The sequence below is a fragment of the Artibeus jamaicensis genome, unplaced genomic scaffold, assembly GCF_021234435.1.
Source record: "Artibeus jamaicensis isolate MK-2021 breed Jamaican fruit bat unplaced genomic scaffold, CSHL_Jam_final contig_1871, whole genome shotgun sequence".
Taxonomy (NCBI): domain Eukaryota; kingdom Metazoa; phylum Chordata; class Mammalia; order Chiroptera; family Phyllostomidae; genus Artibeus; species Artibeus jamaicensis.
Genome location: NW_026521380.1, coordinates 116,174 through 130,265, shown reverse-complemented (window position 1 = coordinate 130,265; position 14,092 = coordinate 116,174). Strand labels below are relative to the sequence as shown.

The 14,092-nt window shown below is 40.8% G+C and overlaps 1 protein-coding gene, 1 non-coding gene and 1 pseudogene across 2 annotated transcripts; 1 reads left to right on the top strand and 2 right to left on the bottom strand.

Annotated features, from left to right (window-relative positions):
• The first annotated feature begins 1,420 nt into the window (after positions 1-1,420).
• LOC119051842 (U1 spliceosomal RNA) lies at positions 1,421-1,583 on the top strand. Its single transcript, XR_005083002.2, has one exon. It is a non-coding gene; the product is annotated as a U1 spliceosomal RNA (small nuclear RNA).
• Positions 1,584-3,484: 1,901 nt separating this feature from the next.
• LOC119051840 (putative olfactory receptor 7A2) lies at positions 3,485-8,344 on the bottom strand (annotated as a pseudogene).
• Positions 8,345-11,846: 3,502 nt separating this feature from the next.
• Positions 11,847-12,821, bottom strand: LOC119045857 (olfactory receptor 7A17-like). Its single transcript, XM_037140712.2, has one exon. The coding sequence runs from the start codon at positions 12,813-12,815 to the stop codon at positions 11,847-11,849; it is 969 nt and encodes a 322-aa protein (XP_036996607.2). The 5' UTR covers positions 12,816-12,821.
• Positions 12,822-14,092: the final 1,271 nt, after the last annotated feature.

Below are 14,092 nucleotides of genomic sequence, written 5' to 3'. Positions count from 1 at the left end.
GGGTGTGGAAATGGGAGGGAGGTGCGGAGCACTGAAGTGGTGGGCTTGAGATGGAAGTAAAAGAGAGAAAACTGTACTTGGACAACAATTAAAATAAATAAATGTTTTTTAAAAAGTAAGGCTGATAAAGGTTGAATAATAGGTGTATATGAGCATATAATACTAATATTCAAAATGGCCATCAAATATATGAATTATGAGCCCTAGCTGGTGTAGGTCAGTGAATTTAACACAGGTCTGCAAACCAGAAGATTGTGGTTCACTTCCCAGTTTGGGCACATGCCTGGGTTTCAGGCCAGTTCCTTGCAGGCCAGTTTCTAGCAGGGGACGCACTAGAGGCAACCATACATTGATGTTTCTCTCCCTCTCTCCTTCCCCTCTAAAGATAAATAAAAAATTTTTAAAAAATATATGAGTTATGGATCAAAATAAGTAATAGTTTAGCAAACAACAAAAACATCTCTTTCACATCCATCAGCCTGGAGGAAACTTAAAGAGCTGGGGCTGGACTTTTAAACAGGTAGCAAAGGGGTGCTCTGTTTTTTTCCTGGCAGAACTGTGAAGTGTTACAGCATTGAGAGAACAGTCTGAAGGCAGCTACACACACTACAAGGACCTGTGTCCCTAGTGCAGGGCTTCTCAGTCTCTGCAGGACTGATCCTGGGCCAAGTCTTTGTCTGAGGGGTGGTCTCTCCCAGCCATTGCAGGATGTTCAGAGCATCCCTGGACTTTACTGACACCTCCCATGTGACAGCCAAAAATGTCTCCAAACATTGCTCAGTTTCCCCTGGGGGAACATTATTATCTCTGGTGGAGAACCATAGTTTTAACGTAACAATCTCAAAATATTTTCATATATTGTTATAATAGCAATGTATTGAGAAAGTATGCATTTGGCTTTCAAGTGTGAATAGCCCAGCTAAACTGTGGAATATTACACAGACATGGTGATAATGAATGAGCATTGCTCTAGTTGATTGGAGGGAAGACCATAGGTATTGCTGAGTAAGTAAGAAGATTGTACACATAGAAAAAAAAGACTGTGCATCATGTAAAGAGCATTTCTGATGGACAGGATGCTGTTCATGCATCTGTACAAAAGTACATGAGTGTGTATGTGAAAATAACATAGGAAGAGAAGTTTTGAAAAAAACTAGCCACTTATGGTATACAGATCATTAGTATGAGTAAAATCAGGGTAAAAATAGGTTTCAAAATGATTTTATGAACAAAATTGAGTGAGAATCTAAAATTAACTTATTGAAAGACACAAAGTAATATTTTAAAGATATTAACATGGGTCACTGATCCAGTAGATTTCCAAGAACTTGGAAATGAAAAAAATAATAGAGGGGTTTTTAAAAATGCAGAGGAAGCAGTTTCTCAGTTATAATTACTCATGTTAAGAGAGATGGATTTTATACTTTCCTGGCAGGAGAGATACCATGTCGTGAAGGTGGTTTTCCCAGGGTGAGGCTCACCCATTGCACTCTGGGTGTGCTGACTCCTGGGATTTCCCCAAATGTGGGAAACTGGACTGTGTGATTTGTGGTAGTGGGGGACTGTGTTCATGCTCTCTCCTAAGAAAAAAGGTAGATGGATTTAAATGGGACGCTTATGGAAGGAAAGGTGAGCTTTAGTCAAATGTGGATATAACGACTGAAGATGATGCAAGGTTTAGAAATAGCTCTAGTCACAGAAAACCAAAAGGAACAATAAGGAATAATAGACACAAAAAGAAGTTAGAAATATGTATAAGAGATGATTTATTAACACTAAGTATAAGAAGAAAATTGTGGCATTTGTTCTCCTATTTGAAGACAGCATTCCTGGTTACTCTGTCATTTCAGCTCGTTTCAGACAACTTGTATGTATTTATTTACTTCATTTTTAATGCTCTGGAGCAATTTATTTTTTAAATGCTGAAAGTAGTATTAATTTTTAATTTCTCTTTTAAGTGTTTTTTTTTTAAGATTTTATTAATTTTGTTTTAGACAGAGGGGATGGGAGTGAGAAAGAAAGAGAGAGAAACAGCAATGTGTGGTTGCCTCTCTTCTGTCCCCTACTGGAGACCTGGCTTGCAACCCAGGCATGTGCCCTGACTGGGAATTGAACCCATGACCCTTTGGTTTGCAGGCCAGTGCTCAGTCCACTGAGCCACACCATCCATGGCTCTTTTAAGTGTTCTAACATATGATTAGTGCACTTCCTTTTTAAAATTTTATTTTTCAATAACAGTTAACATTCAATGTTATATTAGTTTCGTGTGTACAGTTTAGTGGTTAGACAATAATTTACAAAAGGACCCCCCCCAATATTTTCAGTATCCACCTGGCACCATACTTAGTAACTAAGTTATTACAATATTACTGACTATATTCCCTATGCTGTGCTTCACAGCCCTGTGACTATTTTGTAACTACCAGTTTGTACTGCTTAGTCCCTTCAGTTTTTTCAGCCAGCGCTCCAACCAGCTCCCCTCTGGCAGCTGTCAGTCTTTTCTCTGTTTCTAAGACAGATAACTATATTTAAGATCTCTCATTGGAGGTTCATTTTCCTGAAATTGGGAGAAATTTAAAGGACATGCATGTTTATGTAGGAAAACTGCTGGTTCTGGTCCACATGACTGACAGGACCCTGAGCTCTCACTTCAGTCACTCTTTGATCAGAAAGGATGGATGGAGTCCTGAGCCTCATGGAGGCCAATGTTTTGTGCTCCTAGATGTACATCATGAGGAAAAATATTTTGCACAGTAATTACAAATTAGGCTTCACTGTATTGGAGGTCACCTGTGGTTCAAAGGTCATATTAGGTCAATTTTATCAAAATCTGTCTTTTACTGAAGACCTGTGGGAGACATGTATTTGATAACTGTTTTGTAAAGGGCTTAGAAGGGACTGTGAACACTGAGCTGAAGGGGAACAGGATTGTAATGAGGAGAATAAAATTCAGGGACAGCCTATTAAACACACTGGTGTGTTAGAGTCTGCCTTGTCAAGAAGAGCAGTTAAGACATAAAGATATATATAAAGGAAAGTCATAAAAGTAAAAAACAGTGGTTTCAGATTTCCTCACTTATAAAATTATATAAATTCCTTGGTAATTAAGTGTACTTTCCTCTATAGAAATAGTATGATTCAGGATGATACTTTTAGTAAAAAATTTTATTTCATATGATATATGTCATCTGAGAAAAATTATTTAAAAAACCATGTTGTCTCATTAGGTATATGGGATTTTCCAAATACTTCTAACCCATGATGGAAATGAATTTGGGAAAGTAGGAAAACTACAAAAGGAAAAGCTGTGGGATGTAAGAGAGAAGAAAGCTTAATAAAGTGAGCTTCTGAAATTGACTAGAGAAGTTAAGGTCAAAGAAATGGAAATTTCAGGAAATAAATAGAAAGAGAAGGTTCTATTTCCTTAGTCTGAAAGTAACCACAACAGCTGACTCTGAGCTTTAGACCTCAACAATCACGGGCACTACTTCAGTCTTAGGATGGTTTGCCTGTTGGTCATTTCCTTCACAAAAAATGCTGTCAGAGCTTGTTTGATGTCTTTGTTCCTGAGACTGTAGATGAAGGGGTTCAGCATGGGTGTGACCACAGTGTACATCACTGAGGCTGTTGCACTTGACTGTGAGCTGTGGGTACTGGCAGAGCTGAGATACACACCTAGGACTGTACCATAAAATAAGGAGACAACTGAGAGGTGAGATGCACAGGTGGAAAATGCTTTATACTTCCCCTGAGTTGATGGGATTGTATGTATGGAGGATATGATCTTAGAGTAAGAGTAAAGAATCCCAACAAAAGGACCACCACCCAGCAGGAGAGCTGACAAATACATCACTATGTTATTAAGAAAGGTGTCAGAATAGGCAAGTTGGATCATCTGATTGAGCTCACAGAAAAAGTGGGGGATTTCCAAGACTGTGAAGAAGGACAGCCTCAATGCCATTAAACTCTGTAACAAGGAATCCAGGGTACTCATGATCCAGGACACCAGAACCAGCAGTCCACAGAACTGGGGGTTCATGATGACCATGTACTGCAGGGGGTGACAGATGGCCACAAATCGGTCATAGGCCATCACGGTCAGGAGAAGTATGTCCAACACTGCAAAGAGTACAAGAAAATAAATCTGTGTGATGCAGCCTTCATAGCTGATGTGTTTGCTCTGTGTCTGGATGTTCAGCAGCATCTTTGGGATGGTGGTGGAGGTGAAACAGATTTCTACCAAGGACAGGTTGGAAAGGAAGAAGTACATGGGTGTGTGGAGGTGGGAGTCTGAGCTGACAGCCAGAATGATGAGCAGGTTTCCCAACACAGTGATCAGGTACATGGAGAGGAAGAGCCCAAATAGGAAGGGCTGCAGTTCTGGTGCCTCTGATAGTCCCAGGAGAAGAAAGTCTGAAATTTGTGTACCATTGCCTGGTTCCATGTAGTGGAGGTGACTACTAGGAAAGAGGAAAATAATATGAATAATTCCCAAAAGTTGGAAATGCTACAATTAATATTGTCAGCCAAAAATAATTTTAATATATTGTGTATAAATACGGTCCCCTTTCAGGAAATCCATGGTGCCACCTGTCATACAAAAATTTTATATTGATCATTTTTCCCCATAAGGCATCATGTATTCTACAGTTTTAATGAGAAGTTCTTCATGTGTTTCATAAATGTGAATTGAATGCAGACCATATTTCCCACATTGTCCAGGCCATGATTATAGTGTGCCCAAGAACAAAATTTTCTATAAGGCAATGATGGAGGAAAGGGTAGAAGCAAATAATAAAAATCTATAACGTTTCAGATGGTGACGATGGTATAGAAGAAAAGGAAAGCAGGTATAAAGAAATGAAGAGTGTGTTCATGGGTGTTTAGGCAAGACCTGCAAATAAGATGGCATTAGTGCAGAGAACTCAAGTAAGAAAGGAAAGAGGATTATTCAAGGTTATGTGGGAAAGTGGGTGCTTAGCAAAAGAATTGGCACTGAGGACGGTGTTTGTTTTAATGTTCAGCCTGAGAAAGGGAGCTGGTGTTGGCAGTGAATGAGCATGAGGAAGAGGGGGAGAGAAGGTGTCAGACACATTGGAGTGATGTGGCCTTGCTGCTGCTGCTGCTGCTGCTGAAACCTCAGACATAGGCTTCCTTGTCCACATTCCTCTTGCCCTTGATTAATCTGGTTGCAAATGTGTCCCATGAAGGAGACAGATCCCCTTCTCAGTGCTTCCCATTGATTGAGTTTGGCCCCTGTTTGTAAGTTACTTTGGAGTATGTGATTCCTAGTCCCCCTGTTTGGTGAACTGTCACATGCTCAAGTCACACACACACACACACATACACACACACACACACACACACACACACACACACACACACACACACACCTATGACCATTGTTGTGTTATTTGCATGTCTTTCTCAGCCTCAGCCAAACTGATTCAGCTGGGAATGGCTACAACGAAGGTGGCCAGATCATTCCCCTGCACATCATAGAAATGGTTCCCAGCAATTCCTGTCCTATACTTCCAGCAAATAAAAAAACCTGGACTCCATATTGGGATGGCCATGTTCTGCTCTGTAGTTAAACAAACATTAAAAAATCTGTTCATATCTTGACTATTGTAAATAATGTGCAGTGAACATAGGGATGCCCATATCTTTTTGAATTAGCATTTTTGTTTTCCTCAGATAAGTACTCAGAAGTAGAATTGCTGGGTGCCCATCAACAGATGAATGGATAATGAGTGACATATACATGAATATATATAATGAATGACATACATACAGGGTGGAGCAAAATAGGTACGCATTGTTTATATGGAAAATAATACAATAATTAATAAATAATAATAATACGAGAATATCTCTGTGTTTCACATACTCACAACATAGAAACAGAGACAATAAAAAATACGACATTTTTCCATTTGCAGCAACATGGATGGGCCTAGAGGGCATTATGCTAAGTGAAGTCAGACAGAGATAGCCAAACACCATATGATTCCTCTTACATGTAGAATCTAAAAACAAATCAGAACAAACCAAATGAACAACCAAAGCAAAACAAACACAAACTGATGGATACCCAGGACAAACAGAGGATTGCCAGAGAGGAGATGGTGAGGAAATGGGTGAAAAAGGTGAAGTGGAATAAGAGGTACAAACTTTCGATTATAGCATAAATGTCATGGACATGTAGTGTAGTATGATAGCATGGGTAATGCAGTCAGTAATATCGTAATAACTTTGCTTGGTGACAGGTGGTTATGAGACTCGTGGTGGTGATCACATTGTAAGGTGTATAAATGTCAAATCACTATGTTGTACACCTGAAATTAGGGTAGCATAACTGTACTTCAATAATGAATAAAAATAAATAATAGTTGTAATTTTATAAAAATCTGGGAGAAAGAGAGTGAGGAAGAAAAGAGAGAAAGAGAAAGGAATGAATTGAAATGGTTGAGGAAACAATGATATAATAAGCTCAGGTTTGAGGAAGCAAAGTCTTCCTTGGTATTGGCTGCACTTGAACTCTGAACACATTCCCCTGACAAGAGAAAAAATAATAACAGAACACAAACAAACTTGTCTACAAGACAAAAGAGGTGACACCATGATGGTTATCTTTCCATACTGCACACCCAGAACAAAGGGATGAACCAACACTTCACAAAAGAAAACGTGTAAAGTATAACAAAATTGGTCATTTTTAAATCAAGCAGAGGAAGCCTTGTTTTCTCTGTACCTATTCATAATTATTAGACCAGTTCATTTGTATATGGTCCGATAGGGGATGAGGTTACGTCCTTTTATCCTATTCTCATGTGGCATCTTTTCTATGACTTCTTGGGTTGTGGGTTTTGATTTCTTTTGTGACAAACTCAGCTGGTACACTCTGGTCCTGGTTCTGGTCTTCATCCAACATGCAAAATCTCCCCAGACCATGCTTTGTAAACCCTGCCAACACCGTCACAACTCTATCTATTTAGATGAAAGAGCCTTCTTTGTATGATTCTGCCTAAGGACATTATTTCAACACACATTCATTTCATTTTTTCTCTGTCCTTGCAGTTGTACTGATTGATCCAAAGAGCAGGAACCTCATCTACTTTGTTCATTTTGGGTTTTTCACAAAGGTATGTGAATAGATGTGAACTCATACAAGAACCAAACTAAGAATATGAAGAATGAAGATAAAATGAGACCAGGTTAAAGTGTAAGCAAAATTGAATGAAATAAGACATAAAATAGCAATAATTTAATGATATGAACATGACTTACAGTTAAATCGTTGAAGACTTAGACAAAAAGAATTTATTTATTTATTTTTTAAAAAAGATTTCATTAAATTATTTTCAGATATAGAAGGGAGGGAGAAGTAGAGGGAGAGAAACATCAATTGGTTGCCTCTTGTTTGTCCCCAAATGGGGGCCTGGTCCTCAACTCAGGCATGTGCCCTGACACGGAACCAAACCGGTGACATTTTGGTTCACAGGCCAATGTTCACCAGCCAGGGCAAGACATACAAGAATCTAATATATACTGTTCCTTGAGTGTTCTGGCACATAGCAGATGCAGTTATTATTCATTCAATAATTCCAGAACTAGGTGTCAGTATATATGGACATTTTCCATATGACAAGGTAGTAATTGAATTTAATATGTGTTATTCCACTTTAGATTTGTTAAATAACTTTTTCATGTGAATATTCAGTATGAGAGAAGATACTGCAATGTCTGTCTCACTGACTGCTGCTGCAAGGTGCTGTCTGCCTCACTGGTTGGATCTTTTCAATGAATAGAAAGCAGGCTGAAATACACGCTATCTTAGAAATTTAGTACAAACGCTTTCACTTCACTGAACTGCTCTCCACATCTAAGGCTCTATTTCATCTCTGAAAACAGCAAAACTCTCTGAGAAGTGTTTTCACTTTCCTACAGTCATTTTCTGCATCTCACTCATTGTGCAGCATCTTCCCACTGGACTCCCAGGCCCATCACCTGTCAGCTATGGCCCAGGTGCTCAGACTCAAACAGATGCGTCCTTATTAACATGTTAAGTAAATTAACTATAAATTAGTTCCTTAACCAAGAATACAAACAGAGATATCTGGTCTTGGGGCTGGGCTGATTAGGGTCGCAGTGACTCAGGTAATAGTTCTCAGGTTCCATCCTCTCTGACCCTTTCCTAATGTACGTACCAGGCTCTCAGACTCCTCTGGATGGGTTTTCTGAAAGGAAGGTCTCTGTGTGCCAGTCAGAATTGGTCCCTGGATGGTGGGTAATGGAGACTGAAGCTCTGTCTCACACAAGACAGCAGGAGGGACTCAAGCATCAGTCCCTGAGCCAGATTTGGGAATTAACAAGAAACATTCTGCCTAGCAAGGTAGGAGCTGAGAGGTTGCACAGGGAGATATTTATAGTCTCTCTATAACTGCTCATCAGGCACATTTCCCTCATGGTATTCCACCTCTAAGTACCTGATTTCTCCCTGAGCCTTTGGAATTCACAAAGGAAACTTTTCCTGATGATTTTCTGATCCCAAGTGACCAGAGTAGAAGAAGTGAAGTCAGTTGTTATTTCTCCTTGTCCTTGATCTTCTTGTTTTCCAGAGGTCTGACTTCCTCCACCTTATCCCAACTCTGAGTTAACATTTTCTCCAACATTTGAGATGAAGAAATCTCTCAGGACCAGGTCCCATTGACCCTTCTCCAGAGCATTGCTATCCCCTCTTCAATGAGTGGGGAGCTGATTTCCTTTGACATACAGTCCTGGGCACCACACTCTTTTCCTTCCTGACACATTTGTGAAAATAATAGGGATTTTGACTTCTTTCATAGCTTAAGAGCTGTCATTTAGTGCCTCATTATGAAATATGTTAATTATGAGAGATAGACTCAGATAGTCTCAATCCACATAACCTGAGCTTAGCATCTTTTTTTATTTTAAAGATTTCATTAATTTTTAGAGAGAGGGGAAGGGAAGGAGAGAAGAAAAAAAACATCAATGTGTTGTTGCCTCTTGTGTGCCCCCTACTGGGGATGTGGCCTGCAACCCAGGCATGTATCCTAGTCTAGGAATGGAACCAACAACCCTGGGGACACAGGCTGACGCTCAGTCACCTGAGCCACACCAGACAGGGATGAGCTAGGCATCTTATAAGCACAACCTGATTAAAATGTTTGAAAGGTCCATTACACGAGGTAGTATTGTTATGAAGTCTATTCCCCTTTGCAGAATAGGTCAGAAGGGGTTTAGTCATCTACCAACTGATTAAGGGATGGACAGAGTAAGAGATGGGCTCCTTATTTTTTGTCCTCTTTTTTGTTGTAGATTTTACAAACTTAAAAATATTATTTTTATTGTATTTTTGCAACCATTTATCCCCCTTATATTCCTTTCCACCTCCACCCCTCCCACCACCCATACTTCTTTTTGAAAAAAAATTGTTTATGTGAGATTCTCTCTCTCTCTCTCAAATAAAGTTTGAGAGGGAGAGAGAGAGAGATTGAACATGGATTTGTTATTTCACTTATTCATGCATCCATTGGATTTTCTTGCATGTGCTCTGCATTGAAATTAAACCTGCAACTTTGGAACATTGGGACTACACTGCAACCATTGCGGTGCAGGCCAGGGCCACAGAGGGGCCTTGATTGGAATTTGTCAGGTTGCTTCCAGTTTTCAAACCCTGGGCCAGTGATTCTCAGCCTGAGGCGATTTTGCCCCTGGGGATGTTTGGCAATGTCTGGAGGGAGGCTGCTAAATACCTGTAATTCCCATCAGAAATGGTTTTCCTTCCTCCACTGTCAACATGAGAAGGTGAGAAAGCCTAACCTACACCAGCACTTCTCCAACTTCAGCGTGCATATGAATCACCCAGGATTCTAGTTCTTTTGCAGATCCTGGTGAGCCAGAGATTCTGAAAATCAAACAATGTCCCAGGTGGTGTTGATGCTGCAGGTCCTGTCCTGAGGACCACTCTTTGACCACCAAGGCTGCGGCTCAGAGTCTAGTATAGGCTGTTTTAGGCCTTCTGAACCAACATTTCATCTGCATGTAATTTGAGTGAATAGTGTATTCACTTACTCCAGAAGCTGTTATACATTCTGACTTTGGCTCTTTGGTATAAAGGCCCTTAAACAACATTGAATAACAAGCTTCTGAAAAACAGTCTGTCCATTTTGAAGATAAAGACCTTAAAATGATACCAAATAATGTATTAAAAAAAACCCCTATAGTGGATAAGTAGGATCCTCCAAAAGAGGTCTGCATCCTAATCCCCAGAACTTTTAAACATATTTTTATACCAAGGGTGGGGGGGTCATTAAAGTAGTAGATGGGCTACTTTTGCTGATCAGTTGACTTTTAGATAAAAAGTTGGACAATAAATGTGCTGTGGGACTAATGTAATCACCATATTCCTGTTACAGAAAAGACTGGGGGTGTGTGTACAATACACTATTACTGAGAAGGACCTCCCCTTTTTCTCCAAGGGTCCCCCCCACTAGGTTTGCTATGCCCACCGCCAGAAAAAAGACCACTGTCAATGCCAGAGATTTGTGAAAAGGAAAGGAATTATTTATTTAAAAGCTATACAGACTTAGGGTAGTGACTTTATGTCTTCATTAAAATATTAAAGTCCTTTAGATTACCCACAGACACACACAGTCCTTCCTTCTGCCTCTGCCCTAGTCTGGGGCACCATATCGCAGGAAAAGAAGTTGAAGTCAGTGATTTGGGCTCCTGGCACCATCAGCTGTGTCGCTGCCACAATCTCCAGTTAATCCAAAGCCATGTGGCACCTTCTCCTTGCCCACCAGCAAGAGACCTTTCACCCCTTTTCTTCCAGGCAAAGTCTCTCCTGTTTCCTAAGCCACATGGAAAAAGGGAGCACCCCAAAGCCACGGGGTCCCCACTCTGCCAAAGCTGCATGGTTCTTCCTCTACTGCCACAGCTGTGGCAAAGGCAGAGCTCCAGTCCATTCTATCTCTTTCTCCCCATGACTTACTGTGTGGTCCCTGAGAGCTGTGTGAGTAATGACCCTTGTGTTTTCCTAGTTTTCTGATGGTTGTAGCAATTATTATCAGGACCCTAAGGGCCAGTCCAGCCACTACTGTAGTCTGAATAATGAGCAGTAGGACCCAGCCAGTGCCCCAGGCCTTCCTAGCCTATAGCACCACTGTCAATAGGCTGAGACTTAAACAAAACAGTGCTCAAGTCTGCATCCTCAGGAAGAGCAGTTAAGGTAGCGATGTACAAAGAAAGAGGGACACAAAAGTGCAAACAGTGGTTGTAGATTTCCTGGAATGAAGTTTTGTAAATGATGTATGTAGCCAAGTGCAGTTTTGTCCACTTGAGTAATACCACTTGTGACTATAAAACAAGAACAAGTTACATGCATTGTTGTACATCATTGGAGAAGAAGTTATTCTTAAATCCCTGTTGCCTGTGAAATAAACTGGGATTTTAGGTGTTTCTGATTAAGGCTGGAAAACTGTAAAAGTAGAAACAAAGCACAGGGAGAAGCTGTGTATGAGCACAGGGAGACAAAGCACAGGGAGAATCTGCTCTGTATGACAGAGCAGAAAGCTCAGGTTAAGTGGTCACTTAAACTGTGTGGAGTAGTTGAAACAAACATATAGGAATTCCAGCAAATAAATAAAAGGAGCAACTTTTACCTGGCTGGCGTAGCGGGGGGAGGACAGGAGAGGCAACCATACATTGATATTTCTCTCCCTCTCTCCTTCCCTTCCCCTTGTTCAAGGAGCAACTTTTAAAACCAGAACCCAATTGAAGAGTCACAACATCTGGCTCTGAGGCTTTGAGCCCTGCAATCATGGGCATTTCTTTAGCCCAAGGATAATTGGTCCTTTTATAGCTGCCATCCCAACTAATCTTCTCAGAGCCCACATTATGTCTCTGTTCCTGAGACTGTAGATGAAGGGGTTCAGCATGGGTGTGACCACAGTGTACATCACTGAGGCTGTTGCACTGGACTGTGAACTGTGGGTACCAGCAGAGCTGAGATACACACCTAGGCTTGTACCATAAAATAAGGAGACAACTGAGAGGTGAGATGCACAGGTGGAAAATGCTTTATACTTCCCCTGAGCTGATGGGATTGCTCGTATGGAGGACACTATCTTAGAGTAAGAGTAAAGGATCCCAACAAAGGGGCCACCACCCAGCACCCCAACTCCAAAATACATCACGATGTTTGCAGCAAAGGTGTCAGAACTGGCAAGTTGGACCATCTGATTGAATTCACAGAAAAAGTGAGGGATTTCCAAGTCCGCACAGAAGGACAGTTGTAATACCATTAAGGTCTGCAACAAGGAATACAGGGAACTTGTGATATAGGACACCAGGACCAGCAGTCCACAGAGCCGGGGGTTCATGATGACCGTGTAGTGCAGGGGGTGACAGATGGCCACATACCGGTCATAGGCCATCACAGTCAGGAGGAAGTTATCCGACCCCATAAAGAGTATGAAAAAATACATCTGGGTGATGCAGCCTGCATACGTGATGGCTTTGCTCTGTGTCTGGATGTTCACCAGCATCTTTGGGATGGTGGTGGAGATGAAACCAATGTCTACCAAGGACAGGTTGGAGAGGAAGAAGTACATGGGTGTGTGGAGGTGGGAGTCTGAGCTGATGGCCAGGATGATGAGCAGGTTTCCCAACACAGTGATCAGGTACATGGAGAGGAACAGTCCAAATAGGAAGGGCTGCAGTTCTGGTGCCTCTGATAGTCCCAGGAGAAGAAATTCTGAAATTTGTGTACCATTGCCTGGTTCCATGCAGTGGAGGTGACTACCAGGAAAGAGGAAAACAATATGACTAATTAACGACAAGTTGAAATGCTACAATTTATATTGTCACTCAAAAATTAATGTTAACATATTGTCTATAGGTATGACCCCCTTTTGGGAAGTCCCCCATGATAACTGTGATATGAAACTTTTATACTGATCATCTTTTCCCCTAAGGCATCACATATTCTACAGGGTTTTTTAAAATGATTTTATTTATTTATTTTTAGAGAGAGGGGAAAGGAGGGAGAAAGAGGGAGAGAAACATCAATGTGTGGTTACCTCTTGTACGCCCCCACTGGGGACCTGGCCTGCAACCCAGGCATGTGCCCTGACTGGCAATGGAACCAGCAACCCTTTGGTTCACAGCCCATGCTCAGTCCATGAGCTACATCAGCCAGGGTGTATCCTACAGTTTTAATGCGAAGTTTTTCATGTTTGAAGTGGGACTCACTAAAACCATAGGTTTATTTATAAAATATTGTGCATTTATTTTTACATATTTAAATTTCAGTCACCTTCAAAGTGCCCTCCATTAGGTTCAATACACCTATCAAGATGTTTTCCCATTGTTCAAAACAATGTTTGAGCTCATGCAGTCTGATGCCTTTTAGTGCTTCTGCTATTTTTTGTTGACTTCTTTCAGATTGCCAAAACATTTCCCTTGGAGGGCCTTTTTCATCTGGGGAAGCAAAATAAAATCATGCGGGCTGATATTTGATGAATAGGGAGTGTGGGGTAGGGCGGTTGTGATGTTTTTGGTCAAAAACTGCTGAACACTCAGTGTGGTGTGGGCAGGTGCACTCGTCAAATACATTGGAAGAGTCTTCAAAAATGATTCACAGAAGCCACATAGAGACTCTCACACCAGCAGATTCATTGATACACGTGGGTTCCTAGAACACTTACTTATCCAGGGAAGCCTGCACTACAAGGTGCCTACCCTAAAAAAGATAATTCCACATTTTTGGGTCTCCCCTCATATTTTAGGAATGCACATTGAGCACTGACCATGTTTTCTGCACTGTCTAGGCTGTGTGTATTGTGTGCTGAAGAACGAAAATTGCTACAAGGCAGTGATGGAGAAAGAACATAGAGGCAAATAATAAAAATATATAAGATTTTGGATGGTGATAGGTGGTATGATGAAAGAAAAGCAGTTATAAATAAATAAATTGGATATTTAATTTTTTGTGGCTATTTATGCAAGACCTCAAACAAAATGGCATTAGCACAAGAACTCCAGTAAGAGAGCAAGGAGATTC

Excerpts from the sequence above, each read along its gene's own strand:
- LOC119045857 (XM_037140712.2), bottom strand. The coding sequence starts at position 12,815 with ATGGAACCAGGCAATGGTACACAAATTTCAGAATTTCTTCTCCTGGGA.